Raw genomic sequence first — 23,829 nt, forward strand, 5'->3', positions numbered from 1 at the left:
TTGAACCAAAAACTTGACCTTTGAGCAAGTGCCTTTATATCACTCTAATGAAAGCACTCTGGGGAGTTTTTTCCTACTATCATAAGAAGCTAGTTTGGCATTATAGTTTTTCTGGAGATGTATTTTGGGAGAGAAACGATGACTCTAAAGAGTCACTGATATCAAATTGTCCTCACATGAATGACACACCTGTAATATTAGATGAAATTTATTGGTGAGGGTGTGGAGAAAAAGGAATCCTCTTGCGCTGTTGATGGAATGCAAACTTTTGCACTCACTGTGGAAAAGAGTATGGAGGTTCCACAAAAAGTTAAAAATAGAACCACCTTATGATCCAGTAATCACACTACTGGGTATATACCCCAAAAATACAAAAACACTAATTTGAGAGGACATATGTACCCCAATTGTAATTGCAGCATTATTACAATAGCCAAATTATGGAAGTGTCCATCATACATGAGTGGATAAAGATGTGGCATACACACATATATCTATCATCTATCTATCTATCATCTATCTATCTATCTATCTATCTATCATCTATCTATCTATCATTTATCTATCTATCTACAGGGAATATTACTCAGCCAAAAAAGAATAAAATCTTGCCATTTACAACATGGATGGAACTAGAGACTATTATGCTCAGTGAAATAAGTCCATCAGAGAAAGACAAATACCATATGATTTCACTTATATGTGGAATTTATAAACAAAAAAAAATGAGCAGAGGAAATAAAAGAGAGAGAGAAACCAAGAAACAGGCTCTTAACTATAGAGAACAGACTGGTGGTTTCCAGAGGGGAGGTGGGTTAGGGGGATGGGTGAAATAGGTAATGGGGATTAAAGAGTACACATCATGATGAGCAATGAGTAATGTATAGAATTGTGAGTCATTAAATTATGTACCTGAAACTAGTATAATACTGTATGTTAACTATACTGTGATTAAAATTAAAAACTTGATAAAATAAAAAAAAATATGTTAAGAAAAAATAAATTTATACTATGGCTCTCCTTTGGGGATATTTTCCAATATAGCACATATTGGAATAGGCTTTTTTTTTTTAATATATATAGATGTGTGTTTCAAAAAGAGAATGAAAGTCCTGTAATTTGGCACAGACCTGAAGTGTCAGATAGTTAAAATCTTTATTATAATACCAATAGCTAATATTTACTAAGTGCCTACTCTGTGCCAGACACTTTTATGTGTAGGTTAATGCTCACGACATCTCTCTGAAGGAATTCTTGATTTTTTTTTCCAGATAAAGAAACTTAGGCACAGATAGGTTAAGTAATTTGTTTGAGGTCACAAAGGCAGAACTAGGATTTGAACCCAAGTGATCTTACTCTAGAGGGTAACAATTTGTTATACTGTATCTACTATTTATACTACACTATATTTAACAATTAATTTAATTTAATTTAAATAAATATACTACACTATATTTAACAATTTGTTACACTATATCTACCTCTTTTCCTAGGACTGTCAGCTTCCAAAACAGATTATTCTCATCTTTTTAGACCACTAAATCATTATTTATATATTATTGTGCTTAGCTACTTGTTTTGTTGATTTTTTCGGCCTATAATTACAATTGTATAACTACAGATACCTACAACACAAAATACAGAAGAGTATTTGTCTTCATTTTGGGTTTACATCTCTAGATAGAAATCATCCATCACACATTTTGAAATTTGTATCCAGTGTAATTTATTATTAATTTGCCACACCTGACGATGGCGATGCTTGAGGATTTTATAAAATGGACTGTTTGGGGGCGCCTGGGTGGCTCAGTTGGTTAAGTGTCCAACTTCAGCTCAGGTCATGATCTTGAGGTTTGTGACTTTGAGCCCCGCATTGGGCTCCGTGCTGACAACTCAGAGCCTGGAACCTGCTTCAGATTCTGTGTGTCCCTCTGTCTCTGCCCCTCCCCTGCTCATGCTCTGTCTCTCTCTGTCTCTCAATAATAAATAAACATTAAAAAATTAATATAATGTACCGTTTGCATTAAAATGAGCTTTTCCTCTGACTACATTAATATGTATCTACTTATTCCTCAGTGTCTCCTTAATATGAAATGTGAAAGAACACTGAGAATCCCCTCTGGAATGAGGAATGTGCTCTGTTGTTACCCTTCTCATTCATTCTAAACATACCTATTTTCCTTTGCAGCCCTGTGTAACCTTCAGCCCCTGGAAGCCCTCTTTGTTATTTTGCGGGAATCTGCCCCCAAAGTCAAATCCAGTGGATGGTAAAGATAAATGACTTAATCTTCTAAACACATTAACTTGACATTTTTTTATGTAGCACATGAGTTTTAATTAATTTTATAATCCTGTTTCAACATCTTTGTTGGACAGTATTTCCTAAAAACTAATATCTTAATGATTAGTTTTCATTAAAAACTAGCTAGTCAACTAGAAATAAGTAATACCTTCCATATATATTATGATGATGTCACTGCCCTGGAATTAATGGCATGTTTAGTTGTTTCTTCATTGATGGCATGGACCAATAGAAATCATTTGTTTTTGATGTTTCTTACTGTGCCTAGATAGGCTGTCAGTGATTGTGATATATAACTCAGTTGTTCAGCCCATTGAAAAACATCCACAGATCTAAAGGAGAGAATTTGTTCTTCCAGAGTGCTACCAGCCAACTAAACTTGGGAACCCTTTACACTGAAGCATTTTGATTGAATGTCTGAAGCTCTTGCTTATTCTTAGTATTTATTGCTTGCCCTGGTGAAAGTGGTGACTGTGATTTGATTGCTGACATTTTTCCTTGTGATTCAATTTAACCCTTACCACAGATTCAGGCTTTCTGGCCACATCTGTTTTCATGGGCCATTTTATAAGATTAGCTAGTCCTGTTGCTATTAACATCCTTTTTTGGATCATCATACCTACACCTCCATAGCTCAAAATACATATAGTCAAGTGAAACATTCAGGCTTCAAAGTATGACTCCTGTTGGCTGACCAGTCTAGTCTCATGACCTGCATATATTGCATTAACCACTTCATTGCCATACCATCACTTGACTTTTTACCATGTACATATTTCTGTACTCCTTGAAGTTTCTACTACTATTTAAATGCCATTGACTCTGGCTTATCTGTAGTATAATGTATATTGTCAAGCTGCAGGATATATGGCAATTGAAAAGACAATTATAACTAGAGGCAACTCTCTCCAAAAATATGATCTGCAGAGTGGCATGTGTGTGAAGGTGGGAGAAAATATAGTAGTCCTGAGGATACTCTTTTATCTCTGACTCATTTCTTTTAGGTCTCGTAAGTTCCACAATTTCATGGAAAAGTGCATGATAAAAAATTTCCTATTTCGTCCTACTTCTGCAAACATGCTTCATCACCCTTTTGTTCAGAATATAAAAAATGAAGGACATGTTGTTGAGTCATTAAAGAAGCATCTTACTGGAATCATTAAAAAGAGACAGAAAAAAGGTTAGAATATGTGAACTTTCATTTTACTGGAATGGATATTTAGATGCAAGCAAACTTTATTCATTTGTTTCAGGAAAAAATAATATTTTCTTAAGAATTACATTGAAAGTAAAAATTCTGAGGCCTTTGATATTTAGTTTTTCCACTAATATTCCATGTGCAATTAATTACCTCTCACCTGGTCATCTGTATATATATATATATATATATATATATATATATATATATAGGATTAAACTGATACTGATTAGAACTGGCAAATGTTTATATTTACAAAAACCCTGAATGCATCCAGAATAATTTTGTGATGTGCCAAATTTATTTTAAGAAAACTCTTAAGTAAAGAAAAAAAGAAATAAAAATATAACGAAATCTATATCTTACTGCTTTTTTATGTGTTTTTAATTAACTCCATTGAGATAAATGGATTTATAATTACTCATTTATTGACTATTAATTCTGAAGTAATTTCTGTGTATTATATAAAGTTTGTTTTATACACTAATCTCCAACTATAAGATGTAATTAAAAGAACTAATTTATACAAATAAAAGCTAGTTTCTGTATATTAATGCCAAAAATGGCAGGATGGATTTTCATCAAATCCAGAGTAAACTACTTAGGAAGTTCTAACTTTATGGGTTGTATGGTATATTCCACGTTTAATTTGGGGCACCATAGGCAGTGTTGTGAGTGGTGATGTAGTGGAAAAGGAGAAACCTGAAACATAGCAGGCATTCTTAGAATAGCTACAGAATTTATTGCAATAGAGTTTATTCCTCCTGCATAATTATATGTATCCTATTTTGGAGTGAGAAACAGCAGAAATTATTTTATTTAACCATGTGGAAAATTCACTGGACCAGCATTACAAAAGCCACCCAGTCTGAATTTGGTGCAGGAAGACCCCATTTCTACTTGAGAATTTGCTAATTTCCAGACCTGCAAGATTTCCAGAATGTTACCTGCAGAAAAAGCCACATTTATGTGGGAATTGCTTAGATATAAATATAGTTACCCTAAACACTTTTATATAGGAAATTCAAAAGAAATCTCTTGTTTGTAAGCTTCTCTATTTCGGTACAGCACAGCTGAAATGAAAGAAGCTGAACATGTTGAATGTAAGTGTAAAACCCAGAATTGAGATTTTCACCTTCTCATTGAACAGACCAAAGATCCTGATCCTCATTTTCAAAGATCCTCATCGAAAGGACCAAAGATAGATGTGGGCCCAAGACATAAAGTTCTTGCATCTACATCACACACATGTATGCCATGCTCAGAAACCATCTAGAGTTCCTCTTGTCCCTTTCTCCCTTTGCCTTTCTGAATTATTTCTCTTTAGAATTACAGCAACCAAATTTTTAAATTCCCTTTCCTGTGCCCAGAGAAATTAATCTGTATGGAATAGCTTCACTGTGCTGCAAAAGTGGTTCTAAGAACTAGGATATTGTCTACATTACCAACCAGGTGTGATTTGAAGGGTTACTTTCTTGTCCTTGTAAATTTACTTGACATCCTGAGCATTAAATGGTGAAAATTCACTAGGGTAAATTGCATTAATCTCTGCTGATTTTTATGTATAATTTTTTTATACAAAGGAATACCTCTGATATTTGAAAGAGAAGAAGCTATTAAGGAGCAGTACACCATGAGAAGATTCAGGTGTGTTTATAAATTGCATATAATTTGTTGTTAGCAATTTATGTAAGACAGTTGATCCTGTACTGTTGCATTTGACTCAGAAGAGTAATCCTTTCTGATACAACAAATAACAGATCTTTTTTTTTCAAAACATATTTGAATGGAAATGTTGAGGAAAAATTTTTATTACTATTCAAAGATTCTTTCATTTCTGGTAGTAGAATGATAAAGTAGTTTATGAGATAATTAATATTGAGTATATTAGTAATACAAAGAATACTTCAGACATTATAGGAATGATTCAAGAAAGATTTACTGAAAATACCTTTATTGCAGGAAATGTCCATTTTTAAAAATAAAAAAAAAAAGTGAAGCCTGAGTGGCTTCACTCCGCTGGCAGTTCTTACTATATAGCAATCATTTGTGTGTTTCCTTCTAGAGGACCTTCTTGTACTCATGAGCTTCTGAGACTGCCAACTAGCAGTAGATGCAGACCACTTAGAGTTCTGCATGGAGAACCCTCTCAGCCAAGGTGGTTGCCTGATCGAGAAGAGCCACAGGTCCAGGCACTTCAGCATCTACAGGGAGCAGCCAGGGTGTTCATGCCACTACGAGCTCAGAACAATGCACCTAGGTTTCTACAGGGGCAAGCCCAAGCACCTCAGCGACTACAAGGGGCAGCTCGTGTGTTTAAGCCACTACAGGCTCAGGTTAAGGCGAAGGCATCTAGGCCCCTACAGATGCAGGTTAAGGCACCTCCAAGACTACGGAGGGCAGCCTGGATGCTCATGCCACTACAGGCTCAGGTTAAGACACCTAGGCCTCTACAGCTACAAGCCCAGGTACCAAAAGAACAGCAGGCTCAGGCCCAGCCCCAGGCATCAGAAGAGCCACAGGATCTGGACCAGGTACCAGAGGAATTTCAGGGTCAAGGTCAAGTACCAGAACAACAACAAAGGCAGCGTCAGGCCCCTGAACAACACCAGGGGCAGAACCAGTTACCTGAACAACAGCTGGAGCAGAACCAGGTACCTGAACAGCCAGAGGTACAGGAACAGGCTGTTGAGCCCACACAGGCAGAGACTGAGGCAGAGGAACCTGAGTCATTACGAGTACATGCCCAGGTATTCCTGCCCCTACTGTCACAGAACCACCATGTGCTGTTGCCACTACATTTGGATACTCAAGTGCTCATTCCAGTAGAGGGGCAAATTGAAGGGTCACCTCAGGCACACATCTGGGCACTAGAGCCCCCACAGGCAGTTGGCTCAGTTCAAGAACTGATAGAGGGACTATCAAGAGACTTACTTCGAGCACCAAACTCACATAACTCAAAGCCACTTGGTCCACTGCAAACCTTGATGGAAAGTCTGTCTTCAAACATGTTTTACTCTCAACCAGAACAGGCAGGGAAGAAAAAATCAAAAGTTTCTAGTCTAAGGCAGGCATTGGCAAAAAGACTATCACCAAAGAAGTTACGGGCAAAGCTATCACAGAGACCTGAAGAGTTTGAGATCTCAGATTTAGAAGCCTGCAGGAGAAGGTGCCAGCGCAGATGGGAAGATATCTTTAATCAGCACGAGGAAGAATTGAGACAAGTTGCAAATGTAAGACTTTCTGATATTTTTACTGAATCAAATATGCAGAGAAACATACTAGTCCATGCTCATGTTTTTCCTCTGTAAAACCAAATGAGTTAAATATTCCTTGTGTCCCAAAGAAAATTAACTTAATAATTTGTGCTTCAAATAAATTATCCTAAAATTTCCAGGTAATTATGACTAAATTTGAGAAAGAAAAAGTTGCTTGAATAATCCAGGTAATTGTTTAATATCTTTGTAGAGATATAGCTTTAATTATTAGTTTTCTACCTATTATTCCCTTAACCAATAAAGGAACACTGTATAGACCTTTAAAACTACTATTTTGGATATTTAAAAATTATTGCCATAGCTCAAAATTTCAAATATAACTCATTAAAATTAAAGACAAAAGAACAACTTTGGTTTTACTCCTCTAACCTCTAAGTTAATTTGCCTTTTTCCCCATAGAATGCTGAACTCTGCTATTTAAGTTAAGTATACTATTTTTTTTATTTTGCATGTTTAAATCAAGGTTAAAATGAAACGGTAAAGCAGTTTCCAAAATATTTTGTATATAGTTACCATATATATGACTTGTCTCACTAATGTTCCACTATTTTACATAATTAATGAAGTGTCTGCATTGAACATGACATAAGTTACAAATTCATCTCTGCACTCTTTTGAAATGCAGTATGCTACTATCTTTAGCTTATTTTGGAATAGTCAAAACTTCATTCTTTCAAATCCTCTAAAATAATTTGGCTGGAGTTGCTGAATTCAATTTGGCAGATCTAATCTGACAGTGAAGGATTTTGTGGTCTTTATAAGCAAATTAATGAGGTCAGCAGGATTAGGAGAGCAGTTGTTTTCTAATACTTCACAACAACCATTTACATAAAGGAATCCTAAATTAAACCCTGGTGTAAAAATCCATTTATCTGATAATAATTAATGTAGTAATTACAAATGTATCTTGTCTGAATGTCTGGATAAGTGAGTCTTTTGGTTTATGTTCATTGAGCCAATTAAACACATATTATTTCCCTAACATGTTTAACTTGAGAAAAGGTAGAAGCAACAAGCAAAGAAAGGACCTAATTGACTAATATCAATGAGCGCTAGTAACAACTGAATTAACGGGTTTTGCATTTATAAAAAAGAGTTGTATACATTCATGCAAGATCCATGGCATTGGTAGCATGACACATACTTATTGTCATTCAGTGTTTTAAGTATATATGTGAGAAGTCATTCTAACATGGAAGAAAAGGTCAATAAATAATAGTTACCAATCCCATGACCCTAGGATCTTGTACAGGCATTCATATCTTTATGTGTGATTCTTAACAAAAATATAAAAGAAAAGAATTAATATTAAATCAAAGTCATAGATCTTTTGAATTACCTAAAAATTTGTTAGCATTTAGAGACGTATGTGAGTTCTTTAGCCAAAGGAAAGAAAACTAATTTTCATTACTCTGAGTTGAAGAAATAATATTGATTGGCTTAAGTGTGAAAACAGAAACTTTCTTAAACTCCTAGAGCTCAATTAGTGAGAAATATTTGCACTGCTATATTTCAGATCTTCCATTGCACAGGAGGACCAAACTTTGTAATTATAACTGCTTACTAAAAGTGACAGTTTGAGATTTTGAGGTAAGCTTTAGACCGGAGATTCTTAACCTGGGTCTAACAGATTAGCTGCAGGTGGTCAATGATCCCCCTGAAAATATATGCAGATATCTGTGTCCATATGAAATTAGAATCTCCTCAGATTCTTTTTTTTTTAATTTTTAAAAAAATTTTTTGAGAGAGAGACAGAGAGACAGAGACAGAGTCCAAGTGGGAGAGTGGCAGAGAGAGAGAGGGAGACACAGAATCCGAAGCAGACTACACATTCTGAGCTGTCAGCACAGAGCCCGATGCAGGGCTTGAACTCATGAGCACAGCCATGAGAGCCGAAGTTGGAAAGTCAACCAACTGAGCCACCCAGGCAACCCTAGAATCTCCTCAGATTCTAAAGGGAATCCAGAACCACAAACTATTAGAATCTTCTGGTTTAAATCAATTTTAATATTTGAAAATTATTCTTTTAAATTGTACATTGGGATGATAGAATCACTCATATTATTTGTATTTTAACAACAATTAAAATATTTATTTTCCTTTTTGTTTCAAAGGACAAAGAAGATGAATCATCAGACAATGATGAAGTATTTCATTCAATTCAGGCTGAAGTCCAAATAGAACCAGTGCAGCCATATGTTCCAAATCCTAAAGGAAATGAAGTAAGTTTCTCAGTATGAGTTGCCGTGACATTAAGTGCCTAAAACAGTGGTTCTTAAACTTTTGGTCTCAGGGATGCTTTATACTCTTAAACATTGAAGACCCCCAAAAAACTTTTGTTTATGTGGATTGTGTCATCCAATATTTAATGTATTAGAAATTAAAACAAAAAATAAAATATTTACTAATTCATTTAAAAGTATTATATGTGAACATAAGAAATAATTTTTAATAAACAATAACTATTTTCCATTTTGCTTAATGGAAAACAACTGGATTCTCATATGTGCTCTGCATCCCATTTGTTACCATATATTTAGTATATGCTAAATGAATTATATGAGTAAAAGCTGGCTTCTCACATATAAGGAATTGGGAAGAGAGAATCTTCATAGCTTTTTCAGATAATTGTGGATATTCTTTGATAATACACTAAAGCTAGGGAACTGGAACTTAAAACCCTATCAGTGAAATTTTGCATATTGATAAATATTAAAATCTATTGTTCTATTATTTGCTATGAATAGATGTTTTACTCATGCACAATTTTGTATCTTAATACATTGGTCAGTTGGAAAATATTATTTCAATGTGTATGTAGATCTTTCCAAATATTGACACATTTCATTATACAACATCAATAAACAGCATCTATTAATATCACCAATTTCATCAGAAAAATGATTATTGATAAGCTGCCAAGTGCATGGTGACAGATAATAAATTTAAAATTTAAATTTTTACTTCAAAGCTCAATTTTATCACTACTAACAAATAACATCAGTTGTTTTTTCCTTGAATTGACTGGCTAACTTCACTGATTTTAAATAAAATGCCTGCCAAATGCCCAAGTTGAATAATCATAGTTGTCTTGTCATTCTTTTAAGTAAAAACATTGCTCATAAAAAACTTGGGTAGTTAAGCTTATAACACAATCACACATACCTTTTCCGTTCATTGTCTCTGTTCTGTTTATGACAGCATCTGGATCATTTAATCTGTGGTTTATTTTCTTACACTTATAGGAATAATCAAGTCAGTCCTCATAGCCAGGATGATTCTGTTTTCACGACTGTATTAACAGCATTTAGCATAGGGTATTGGTGAAGCCCAAGTTGCAGTTTCAGTTCCCATAAGGACAAGATATTATCATCATAGCTAGCATTCATAACAGCTAGTCATCTAAAAATTTCTTGATCGGGGCGCCTGGGTGGCGCAGTCGGTTAAGCGTCCGACTTCAGCCAGGTCACGATCTCGCGGTCCGTGAGTTCGAGCCCCGTCGGGCTCTGGGCTGATGGCTCAGAGCCTGGAGCCTGTTTCCGATTCTGTGTCTCCCTCTCTCTCTGCCCCTCCCCCGTTCATGCTCTGTCTCTCTCTGTCCCAAAAAATAAATAAACGTTGAAAAAAATGTTAAAAATTTCTTGATCACTACGGATGAATCAGGTGGCTGAGTAAAGAACTCAAATTCTTGCCTTATTAATAGTGAGTCAGAAGTCTCATTGTTCTTAATCAGCACAAGGGTCCCAGATCACTATATTTCTTCCTTCTAGATGCTTCACAGTGATATCTTTCATGGACAATTATTCTTTTTAAATATGTTACTTCTGGGGCGCCTGGGTGGCGCAGTCGGTTAAGCGTCCGACTTCAGCCAGGTCACGATCTCGCGGTCCGTGAGTTCGAGCCCCGCGTCAGGCTCTGGGCTGATGGCTCGGAGCCTGGAGCCTGCTTCCGATTCTGTGTCTCCCTCTCTCTCTGCCCCTCCCCCTGTTCATGCTCTGTCTCTCTCTGTCCCAAAAATAAATAAACGTTGAAAAAAAAAATATGTTACTTCTGATACTAACAGTCCTCTGGAGTGAATAACAGAATATTACTTTATAAATACTAACCACTGGCAGAAGGAACATAAACTGGATTGTATTATTTAATTACAAAAGGCCTTATGTCTCCCTCTCTGCCTTATGAAATTATGACTTTACTCCTACTCTCAGATAATTATTACCTTAAGCATGCCTCTTTAAACAGGAAATATAATGAGTTATACCTGACTGGTTTGGAATACATCATTTGTCTCATACATAACTATTCTTACTAATCATCTTCTCCTTTTTGGGACCAAATTCCTCAAAATTCAACAAGCCAATTCTTATTAGGCATTAGTTTTTCTTATTTTTGGCCTTTATCTTTTCTGAGGAATCCTGGCCTCTGGTTTACTAGTGTCAATAAACTTTCTGAGATCAGTTTAATGAACCAGGGAGACCTAGTCTGGGTCAATATAATGCCAGGGCATGTGAATCAAATATGGAAAAAGATGCTTATTATCCATACTACTAAACATGTGGTTACATTTGGAAATACACATTACCAAACAGGTGAACAATTAACAACATTTTTCATTTCTTATCGATCACAACCTTGATAAGTCACGTTTCTAGAACCTATAGAATGACTTTATGAGCATGAAAATGCTAGAGTTTTTAAAAAATGTAACATGTTTAATTTTTCTTTCTAAAGAATCTAGTGTGACTACCTTGTTGAATGCCAGAATAACCTATTTGTTTTGGTTAGTTAAAAAGTATTTTAAGTAGAAACCTAATGATATAAAACTAAATGAGGTAAGGCAACACTACATGGTCCTATCTACTAATGTTAGCAGAAAATAATGTGCCCCACTGATGGATGCTGATAAATGTGCTCTTTTTGCTGCATTAGATGAAGGAATAATTAATAGAAACCAAACTAATTCATTTAGAATTGAAAAAGTATTTGGAAAACTGATTGTCATAATATAGTCAAATTGTAAAGTGAAAAAAAAAACATACTTTCTTAAAGGTGGGACAGTTTTGACTCAAGAGATTTTAATGATGTAGTGTGTGTGTGTTACAGCTTTTGAAAATCTAGGGTTAGTTTAAAAGGGTCAGTGGGTGAGAAGTTTGAGCTTAAATTCTGAGTGAGAAATTTGGACTTGATATAAAAAGTAATATGAAAATATAGAACATTAAATTAGCAGTTGTGAGACCTGTATTATGATTATAGATATCCTTTAACTTGATGTAAATTCTTAGAAAAGTTATTTTCCTCTCTGGGGCACAGATTATTCAATACAAAAATTAAAGTGTTTGATTATATAATGTCCAGAATCTGTTATTATACTAAAATTCAAGGATACCATCAGAAATTATGGTTAAGCAGCTATAAAGTTATACTAAAATTAGGAAAATACAATCTATTTATGAAAATCAGATTTTATATGTTGTATTTTTAGGAAAATATCTCTATATGAAGAAAAGAATCTTCATCCATAGATTAATAACTCAAAAGAATTTATGATAAAAATTTTTACCAAAGTATTTCCCTGTGTCTTTAAGGTCCAAGAGAGATCTACTTCAGTGCCTTACAATAAAGATTGTGCACACTATGTCAAGTTCTCTTCAAGGTATGCGTCTCTAATTTCTATATTCAAATTGCTCATAACTTACTACTACATGGAAAATTAAAAGGTATTTATTTATTTGACACTAAGTTTTGTGTAAAGTCAAAACTAAAATATTAATGACAGCATCATCATAAATGATATTGTTGGCCTACATTTAAAACCTTAACTGCAGCAATCCATTAACTAGATCTTTTACATTTGGATATACTGCAGTCTCTGTGTCATTTAGTTTTATAATTTGCTGATAAAATCCACAATTTAATTTAAAAAATCAATGAATTCTTGGACAGCTTTCAATTAGTATTTTATAATAAAAAGATGTGAAGTTTCACGTGTATCATGTACTTGGATTATACATTTTATCATGTAATACATCATGAATCTCATGTACATATACTACACATTAAAACACTCACAGAATTCCTAACCTCAGAAGCTAATGCCATGGAATGGACAAGCCTGAAATGACCTAAGGGAAAAATCAAATCTAAATCTCAATATTATATCAATGATATTTTATAACAGTCACTGTACCTTTTATCTCTGTAATATTGGTGATCTTCAGTGATTTTCAAAGATCGTGTTTCATATTTTAGATGTTTGTGCTTTGTGTTATATCTAAAAACTAAATTTTAAGGTAGATTTTCCTTAAAAATTATACCCCCTTCAACTCCAGATTATGATGGAGAGATCTTAGCCTATATTCATTCACTCAGTCTTTCACTAAATATTTATTGAGCACCTACTATATTCAAGACACTGGACAGTATGGACAGATTGCATAGTGTTGATGTTACCTAGTATGTATATTCCTACTTCATTATTACTTAAAACCCCATATATTTCTGTACTTAGATTTAACTTATATGAAGATTTAGGTACTTAGATTTAACTTATATGCAGAAATCTTGGAAAATTGGAAAGCAAGATTAGGAATTTTTGCTTTCTCTACATTCAGTAAATGAGTTGTCATGGTCCTTCTGACCGCAAAGGGAGAAACCTGTTTAATTTTATGTATCTTTTTTTGGTATCATGGGATATATCTTTAATAAAATCCAGCATATAAAAAGTAATATTTCTGTTAAACTACAATTGGCTGTTCACATTTTAAAGGGATTGTTGAATTTATGAATAGCAAATATATTAACTTCAAATATGATTAAATTTCTAAAAGTAATTAATTAATTTTTAAGTTTATTTATTTTTTGAGAGAAAGATAGAGCATGAGCGTGGGAGGGGAAGAGAGAGAGAGAGAGAGAGAGAGAGAGAGAGGAGCCCAAGCAGGCTCTGCACTGTCAGCAAAGAGCCTGAGGTGGGGCTCGAACCCACAAAAGGTGAGATCATGACCTGAGCCGAAACCAAGAGTCAGATGCTCAACCCACTGAGACACCCGGGTTTATCTTAAATTTATAAACTTAATTTAAATAAAACTTGAGTCTTTCCTGAAATTTGGGGTCATAGAAAAGACTCTAGTATGTTCTAGGCCTAGATCAATAACCAAAGTCCTTCCTATATGGAAATTCCAAAGCAACTATAAAATTTAGCAGCACCAGTCCGAAAAAGCTTTCTGAATATTCCCTGAATTTGAATGTTAAAAACTAGTGTCCTATTTGTATGTACATTCATTTAGCTAAATCAGGAACATTAAATCTAAACCAGGACATTAAAAAACTCAAACATCAAGCTTTTAAAATCAGGATGATCACAGTGGAATATTTGACATGACAATAAGTTTTTATCTTGTTAAAATCAACGCATACATATTAAGTTATGTTTATCACTGTGTTACTAGGTATATAATAATATCTGAATATTACCTTAAAGAAATTTTATTGAATTTTTTGAAATTAAATACGATATGTAAAGGAAACATATACTATATGGAAACACTTTATTTGTATTTTGGAAATTGTTTCTCTGTTCTAGATAAAATAGCACATTTGGGAGAAAATGGAAATTTGAAAATTTTACTTCAGCTCTACTTATTTTAGTTTGATATATACTCATATAGTTAAAATTTTTTGTTGGTATTGATGTTGAGCTATATATTCCCTTTATGAATATTAGGACATGGCACATGCTTCTCTGTCTTTTCATTTAGTGTTCCTCAGCGGTCTGTTTTGGAACAAGCTCAGAAGCCCATTGACATCAGACAAAGGAGTTCACAAAATCCTCAAAATTGCCCAGCAGTATCAGGTGATTCAAAGCACAAAGTTTGAACAGTCAAAACACGGACCTAATATTTAACAGTCTGTATTGCAGAAGTTAAGAAAGAATTTCAAGAAGAAATGAATCAAAAGTGTTAAGGAAGCCAAGTAGAATTAAGACCAGAAGACCATTGGATTTGGCAATTGGGTGGTCATGGGTGACCTTTGAGAAATGGAAAGTAGTTTTTCTGAAGTTTATTTTTCTCTTTAAGTTGGGTAGTAGTTAGGAATGTGTCTGGGGAGGTGGGAGATGTCAATTTTAGTTTCTGTACCATGTGTGAAAAATATGGGAAAGGAACTTGGGAGAGACCATTTTAACAGGCTAAAATGTATAAGCAATCTTTAAAATATTGAAATATTAAGTGGAGTAGTTTTAGGCATGTGTTTTATTTATCAATTTGTTATTTCAACACCCCAAAGTAAAATATATATAGTATCTCATAAACATCCCTAACTCTTACAAATTGATGTTTTTACTCAAAACACATGAAAACTTAATAAAATCATACAAAATCACTTCACAATTTGTGATAATAATTTCAAACAAGTATTTTATCTTATGATATGCTTTTGAGAGTTTAAATGAATTATAGATTTGTGAAATATTGAGATAAAGCTAAACCTTATGTCTTAGATTATAAAATCTGGCACTATGTACTTTTAACCAACCTAAGTAAATTTAGCAAGGGCAAGATGCCTGACCGAGTCCTCAAGTCATCTTTAAAAACGTAGAACACAGATTTTATTAAAATGTTAATAACAAAAAAAGGCATATAAGTGTACTGTATAAAAATCAAATATTTTGAAGTCCTGAACTTAAAAACCCCATTCTTCTTAGGAGACTCAGATAATGGTAGAATTCTTTAAATAGAAATATTATCTTGTGAGAAAATAAGCTTGCATGAAAAGTAACTTTAAGAATATTGTTCTCAGAATCTTTCTGGTTTGACTAGGACTAATTTTGCTAATACTGGGAAAACACCTAAAATTTTAAGGTTTATTTATATTGCCTTTTCTTAAATAAAGAAATTATATGAACATTGGTAAGGGGGAGAAGTGGATAGCATCTGTGTAGGTAATAACTGAAGTTCTTTTCAACTCTAAAATTCTATTATTTTATTGTGTGTGCTACTTAGACCTAGATTACATACTTTACTATGCAGGAAATCAGAGCAGCTTACCACAAATTTGCCTCAAAATCTCAAACACTCACCCAAATTTCTTATTTAGCCTAACAACATACCCAGAGACTTGAGAAAAAAAAGTTTCCTGAAGAAAGATAATAAATTGCAAAAGTACTATGCCACAAGATACAGACATAAATTGTAGAGTGCATTCTGGATAATATATTCAAAACATAGAAGTGTTTGAAAATACATGATTTTTGGAGTTGTGGTGTCTATACCATAGCTATAAATAGCAATATTGCAAATAAAAAAAGGGATAGTACTGTTTATCTTCAATGTCCAAGCACACTAAAACAATAAGCAGGGACATAAGTGCCCCCTTAGTGAAACTTTTTCTGGGGATACTCAGCCAGATCTACTGATTTTTGAGCCTAAATATTCTCACTGGATTTTAACCACAGGTGCTATTTACTATACCATAAATCTCAATGTCAAAACTCCAGACTTCGAATCCAGGTAAATTTGCATTTTTAAAGATTTTTTTTTTTGTATTTTTAAGTAAGCTCTACACCCAACAAGGGGCTTGAACTTCCACCTCGGAGACCAGGAGTTGCAAACTCTATGGACTGAGCCAGCCAGGCACCCCTAAATTTGCATTTTAAATGGCAATATTTACACTATAGAATTCAGCTGTGCATTGTGATAGCAAGAGCCACATATGGCTTTTAAAATTAAAACTAAAATTGGGGCGCCTGGGTGGCGCAGTCGGTTAAGCGTCCGACTTCAGCCAGGTCACGATCTCGCGGTCCGTGAGTTCGAGCCCCGCGTCGGGCTCTGGGCGGATGGCTCGGAGCCTGGAGCCTGTTTCCGATTCTGTGTCTCCCTCTCTCTCTGCCCCTCCCCCGTTCATGCTCTGTCTCTCTCTGTCCCAAAAATAAATAAACGTTGAAAAAAAAAATTTTTTAAAAAATAAAAAAAAAAAACTAAAATTAAAATGCCAACCCCTCAGGCACACTGGCAATATTGCAAATGCTCAATAGCCATGTGCAGCTACTAGTACTGTATCAGACAATGCAGATACAGAACATTTCTATCACTGCAGAAAATTCTAGTGCACAACATCGCTATAGAAAGATTCCCAGCTTTATAAAAAGCATTAGGTTTTGTCTCTTTTCAGTTGTTCACTTTTCAACTGTATTGAAATACTTCAAGATATATCACTGAGTGGAAATTGGGGGATTAAGATTGCAGGGTCAACTCTCCTCTTGAAAATGTTGTCTAATCTGTCATCTTCTAATGCACTGTTGAGCTCTTTTTCTACTAGTTAGTATGGGAGGCCAGTGATACCACCTAGCTCTTCCTATCCTAGATACATATTATTTTTTAAATGAAACTATTTGTCTACCAGTCTTACTGGATACCTTCTCACACAGAAATATTTAGCAAGTGTACACTTAATATTGAAAACAGAAAAGCCATATAGATCTACGACAGAACAAACCTTGAGCCTGCCATTACTCCTGAAAACAGAAATCTAGGATCTTGGCCCCATGATAATTTATTAGGTGGTATTTCCTGAATGGAAAGAAGCTACAAGAAACATACCAAGGTATTGAAATGGTACACTATAAAAATGAACGCAATGGTTGTGGTCATCACTTACTAAAGTCTTTTTGGCATTCTACAGAATCTTCTTCTGAGGAAGAGAGTCCTGTAACCTGGAGGAGGTCCAAGTCATCACCACCTTATTCTACTATTGATCAGAAGTTGCTGGTTGATGTTCATGTAGGTTGCCATCTTAACTCTTAACACATTTATCTGTTTCTTAAAAAACTTCTTTAGACCTGCATATTTTCATCTTCACTTGAGGGAAAGGCCAAAGTGTTTTTTTTTAATTAGTATTTCAAAGATAGATTTCCATTGCTATGTGAGTATGCAGAATATGAAATCTAGAAATTAAGCTTGAAATGGAGAAACTTCAAACTGATCATAAAATATTTTATATTCACATGCTTTTGTCAGAACATGTTCAGATAGGAGGGATAGAACGGTCTTTGTAGAAGCTAATCTCAAATCAAGGAGTAAAAGCTAGATGTTCACTTTTAGCTAATATAATTTCTTGGATTATGAGGTAATACATAAAAATAACACATTTGGAGAAAAATAAAATGCCCTCTGACAGCGTAAGCAATAGTCTGCCAGTTGTTTCCACAGTGTGCTTTCAGGTCACTCCATTTTACTTTTGTAATTATCCCTACCCTCCACATACACATCTCTTTCAGATTGCCTAAAGATTGCTTATATGACACCATACTTAAAGGTGCATTTATATTAATTTGGTTCTTAGAAGTGTTTGAGTTACTTTAAGACAACCTATGTATAAAACTAGAGCTAGGAAATTAAGTATCAATTTTAAGAGCTATGTTTTAATCCTAATATCAGAGGATAAAATGAAAGGGAGAAAATGAGTATACCCTCTATAGAGCATCAAATAATCTGTTTTACTTTCTATCACCAAAACCAAATGTCTATTCCTCAGCAGAAAAGTAGGGGCAATAAAAAACAAAGTGAATAAATTTTTCTCTTTGTGATCCAGAAAGGCCATTAATGATCATAGCCTGAAGTTTTGGTTTTGGCATTCAATCTTAAAAAAATGCTGGCTTTATCTTGTAAATACATATCTTCATTTCAATTGAAAATATATTTTAAAATATTGCCAGCTTGGAAACTTTCCAATCTATAAGAAAATAAAAGTCTACTGGAGATTTCATTAACCTTTCTTGTGCACACAGGTTCCAGATGGATTTAAAGTAGGAAAAATATCACCCCCTGTTTACTTGACAAATGAATGGGTAGGCTCTAATGCACTCTCTGAAATCTTCCGGAATGATTGGTTAACTCCTGCACCTGTCATTCAGCCACCTGAAGAGGATGGTGATTATGTTGAACTCTATGATACTGGTGCTGATACTTATGGTGATGATGATGATTCTAATGATGCTTATGAAGATACCTATGACCATGACAATGGCAATGATGGCTTGGATAACCAGGTTGGTCAGGTTAATGATATTGGTGAAGACCATGATGATAATGACAATGACGAAGCTATTGATGACAAAGACAATAATCATGATGATGCTCCGTGTTGGCCAAGGTTGGTTTTTCTGGATGACTTGTACTACCAATATTTTAGAATGTTTCAATTATTTGCATGTTTGTTTTACTTTCAAATTTTATTACCAAAAGGGTGAATGAATTGCACTTGTATATTAGTAAATGGTTCATTTTTCAATAATATATTTAAATTATTTTGATGCAAAACACTTCATTTTGCATTTTTATATGGTATATTTTATTAGTATTCAAGTATTATGTTCCTTATAACTGGAATTGTTAATGTTTCTGTTAAAATTAGTGCTACTGAGTCATCTTATGCTGTAAAACCAGTGAGTATATGAAATGGGGTAACAAATAGTGTGCTACATAATAACTGTGTGATGAAGCCCTGATATTGCAAACAAAATCTCCAAATTTGCTGAGAACAATGAATTGCAAACTTGACTTTCACCTGATAATTTTAGGCTGAAACTTACTAACATGGCATTATTCTTGGAATTCTGCAAACTGCTGTAACTAAATTCAGTACTCATTCAATTTTATCTTCTTATAGAGCAGCTGCCAAAAGTGGTAATATTTAGTGAAGTGATGTTTTTGGCATGCCACCAGTTGTTTGCTATATATATAGTTCCTTTCTCCTGCTCAAAACAGGCCAGTGTGTTCTTATTTACATATGCTCATGGTTTGTGTTTAAACTGCTCTTGAAGATTACTTAATATAGTAAATGTTTACATTTTTAGAAAAATTATCAGTGGGAGAATTGTTTGCTTTATAATATTGAAATTCATATATTGTTGGGTTAATTTTCAAATGTTATTGGTGGATATACATGGCAGAACAGACCACAGATCATTCAATAGTTTTTTTTCTTTTTTGCCAACTAAAAAATCTACCAGGAATTCCATTCTCAAATAAATTTGCTTTTGGGGGTGCCTAGGTGGCTCAGTCGGTTAAGTGCTGACTTCGGCTCAGGTCATGATCTCACGGTTCGTAAGTTCAAGCCTAGCATTGAGCTCTGTGCTGAGAGCTCAGAGCCTGGAACCTGCTTCAGATTCTGTGTCTCCCTCTCTCTCTGCCCCTTCTCCCACTCACACTCTGCCTCTCTCTCTCTAAAAGATAAACATTAAAAAAATAAATTTGCTTTCAGAATTATCATAGGTATATGTTTATGTTGTGTCTTAAACAAAAAAAAAATCATTGAGACATTTTATTAAGCTTGGTGTTCTTGGCAACTAATTAAATGACTCTCTCAGCTTAATGAAATCTATATTACTTATTTCCTGGTGGTGGTAATAGAAAAAATCAATGGGATTCCATAGCAAAGTAGTCAATACACATGTTAGAAAATTGAGGCATATATTAAAATCAACAGAAATTAAATATATTGCAAGAAGAATTATTCGATGTTGTGGTTGTGCCAAAAATATGGGTTTGATCATTTATGTGGTTGTGAAGTTGCTAATGCATGTAGTCTATTATTTAAGCAAAAAAAAAACATATTCATGCCGCTAACCTAACACATGTTCCTAATAAAGGATGCAAGTTCTCTTCCATCTGCCATCCACATGCAATTGAGGAATTGGTGGAGGTTATGGTGTTAATTCAGTATTTAAGATTGACAGGATATAGGGGTATTTTTCTTGTCCATATCATACCGGTAGTGTTCACATAGAACAAAAATGTTCCTAGAGGTGGTACATATGTATCAGACACATCTGAATTCTGTTTTATTTGCTGACTTTCAAATGTGTTTGTGTTCGGTGGCTATCATTAATTGGATCTTGTTATCAGACCAAGCTATGGCGATGGAAGCTACAAGCAAGATGGTAGAGATGGAAATGATGGTGGAGAAGGGACATGCAACAGCTATGGAAGTCAGAGAGTCAGTAGAAGCCATGGAGGAAGTGTAGCCAGTGGGGGCAGTGCGGCCATTGGAGACCATGAAGAACATGGAGCCAATATAGGCAATGGAAGAAGAGTCAAGGTAAATGGAGGTAAGGGAGTCAGTGGAACCAATGAAGAAAGTGGAGCCTTTGAACTCAGTGAAGGAGAAAATTACTCAGAGACAGCAGAGACAGATGGTCAAGGATTGGAGAGACTGACATCCCAGGACTTTGAACATCAACAGGAGGTAATACACCATTTGAAAAGGAGAATGAATTCCTCACCTTGTAAATGTGTTTTTTCATGTGATATTTCACATTTCCAGCCATTTCATATATTTTTAACGTCCATCCCAAAGGCTTAAACATTTTAAATTATAGCTATAGGTAGATCTTTACTTCTCATTTGTATGGTTTCTATTTACTTCTAGGGACAAAAATGTATTTTTTGTTTGCTTTTATTACTCAGATCACACATTTTGGATAGTGTCTCTTAACACATACATTTTTTTTTCTGGGAAGTTGTCATTGTGGTAAAATATACATAACATACAATTATCTATGTTAACTATTTTAAGTATACATTTCAGTGGCATTAAGTACATTCACAATGTTGTACAGCCATTATTACTATTAATTTCTACAATTTTTTCATCATCCCAAACAATTAAAACAGTTAAATCCCTATTATGCCTCCCACCAGTTCCCAATAACTTCTATTCTACTTTCTATCTAGGTATCTTATATAAGCAGATCACACAATATTTGTCCTTTTGTATCTGGCTTATTTCACTTAGCATAATATTTTTAAGGTTTATCCATGTTGTAGCATTTATCAGAATTTTATTCATTTTTAATGAATGAATTCATTCATTTTTAATGAATTCATTTTAATGAATAATATTTTAATGAATGATATTCATTTAATATTCATTTAATGAATAATATTCCATTGCATGAATATATCACATTTTGTTTATCCATTCATCTGTTGATGGTCACTTGGGTTGTTTTCACCTTTTGGCTATCATGAACAGTGCTGCTATGAATACTGGTGTACAACCATATGTTATTGGGGTGCCTGTTTTCGATTATTTCGATTATTTTGAGTGGAATTCCTAGATGTAGAATTGCTAGAGTGGAATTGCTATATTCTATTTTAACTTTTTGAGGAACTATTAACACATACTATTTAAATAGAAGTAATGTATTGTGTTTAGACAATGATTTTATCATTCACAAAACATTACTAACTTTATAAATAGTTTTAAAAATAGTCAAATAGCTTCACAAATGCCAGATCAATAGGAATGATCACAGAGAAGATTTCCTGGAGCATGTGGTATTTGAACTAATTCTTGACAAACAGGAAGTTCTTTGATATCTGAAAACACAGGTGATATTCCAGAGGGAAGATCATGCCAATTTACTTTCCCAGACTGTTGTCCTATCCCACAAACTGGCTTACAAGATGCCATGCTCTTTCATGAATTAGTGCCCTTGTGCAAGCTGTTCCCTCTGTCTGTAAGGCTGTCCCCTCACCTCTTCTCTGCTTGGGTAATTAGTCATCCTCATGATCCAACTTATATATTATCTTTGACTTTTCAGGATGGAATTATATACCCCTCCCTGTGTGCTTGCAAGCGTTTTGCCTATAGTTTAATTTTAGTACTTGTGACATTGTATTTGGTTGTTTACTTGCTTTTCTGCCATACTAGATTGTGAACTCTTAAAAGGCAGAAGCTATGTTTAATCCATCCTCAATTACTTTTCTCTGTCAACTCACCCAATCCCAGGGTCCAAACTAGGAGTTGGTCTATGATAGACAGACACAATAATTACGGAAGAAATTGAGGAAGAAAATTCCCTAGGTAGTTTCCAATGGGAAAGCAGTGGGAAAGACTCTCTCTCTCTCTCTCTCTCTCTCTCTCTCTCTCTCTCTCTTCCCACCCCCCTCCCTACTTGTCTATCTAAATTAAAGACGTTAAAACAGGATACCCTATCAGTTTTGTTTTCTTAGCACCCCTGGGTATCTCTATCACAGGGAACAGTTTTTGACATTTACAGAACGAATGGGTATTCTTTTCATTTTAATTTAAAAAAGACATGTTGCCATACAATACTTTTGTTGCTGGAAAGGTCATAAAAACAAGTCTTTGACAGGGCAGTACAGCTCTCTCAATGCCAAGAATCACTGTTTAGATGCAAAGAAATGCTTATCAATAGAAAGGCTTACCAAAAACAGTTGGTATGTTTTGCACAGGACATGGCTCCCCACATACATTCTGTCCATTTTGTGGCTTTTATCCTTGAGTTTCTTCTACGTAAGTTGATGGAAACCAACCAGATTTTCAGTGTGGCATGTTCATCCTAGAATTTGTGTTGGTTGATATTCCATCATTAGCTTTGTCATAAGACAAAATAGAATTGATACCCCCAACTCTGGTGACTTTTTTATTTTTTCAAGTGGCTGTTTAGCATGGCATAGCTGAACATAAGTTTTAAAATCAAACTTTGGCTTCAAACTCTGGCCCTCCTACTTATCTCTATGTCTTTGAATAAATTATTTAACTTTCATAAGCGTTTGTTTCCTTGTAAGTAAACTGAAGATAATTATACTTACTTTTTGGGTTGATATAAGGATTCACAATAATATGTAAGTAAAATAACTAACAGTGTACTTAGTATATAATAAAATTCCACAAATATTAGGCCCCAAATTTCACAGCTAGGGATTTCAAGTTCATTTAATTTTTCCTCTGACATCAATCGTCTCAATGGATGAAATTGTTGAGTTCTTCTGAGAAATGTAGATTTTAAAAGGATAGGGGCGCCTGGGTGGCTCAGTCAGTTAAGCTGCCGACTGGGCTCAGGTCACGATCTCACTGTATGTGAGTTCGAGCCCCACATTGGGCTCTGTGCTGACAACTCAGAGCCTGGAGCCTCTTTCAGATTCTGTCTCCCTCTCTCTCTGCCCCTCCCGCACTCCCGCTCTGTCTCTCTTGCTCTCAAAAAATAAATGAACATTAAAAATGTTTAAAAAAATAAAAGGGCACGGAAT

At 34.5% G+C, this 23,829-nt stretch overlaps 1 protein-coding gene across 1 annotated transcript in view; it reads left to right on the forward strand.

Annotated features, from left to right (window-relative positions):
- The window catches only part of NRK (Nik related kinase), a 156,893-nt gene that overhangs the window by 108,071 nt on the left and 24,993 nt on the right, over positions 1 to 23,829 (forward strand). Inside the window, exons 10-19 of the mRNA XM_043569920.1 lie at positions 2,189 to 2,267; positions 3,307 to 3,482; positions 5,084 to 5,147; positions 5,566 to 6,733; positions 8,893 to 9,000; positions 12,364 to 12,431; positions 14,533 to 14,627; positions 17,453 to 17,550; positions 18,558 to 18,922; positions 20,677 to 21,016. Coding sequence (XP_043425855.1) covers positions 2,189 to 2,267; positions 3,307 to 3,482; positions 5,084 to 5,147; positions 5,566 to 6,733; positions 8,893 to 9,000; positions 12,364 to 12,431; positions 14,533 to 14,627; positions 17,453 to 17,550; positions 18,558 to 18,922; positions 20,677 to 21,016 — 2,561 coding nt within the window. The remainder of the gene's footprint in view (positions 1 to 2,188; positions 2,268 to 3,306; positions 3,483 to 5,083; positions 5,148 to 5,565; positions 6,734 to 8,892; positions 9,001 to 12,363; positions 12,432 to 14,532; positions 14,628 to 17,452; positions 17,551 to 18,557; positions 18,923 to 20,676; positions 21,017 to 23,829) is intronic.

Source organism: Prionailurus bengalensis, chromosome X (genome assembly GCF_016509475.1).
Source record: "Prionailurus bengalensis isolate Pbe53 chromosome X, Fcat_Pben_1.1_paternal_pri, whole genome shotgun sequence".
Lineage (NCBI taxonomy): Eukaryota > Metazoa > Chordata > Mammalia > Carnivora > Felidae > Prionailurus > Prionailurus bengalensis.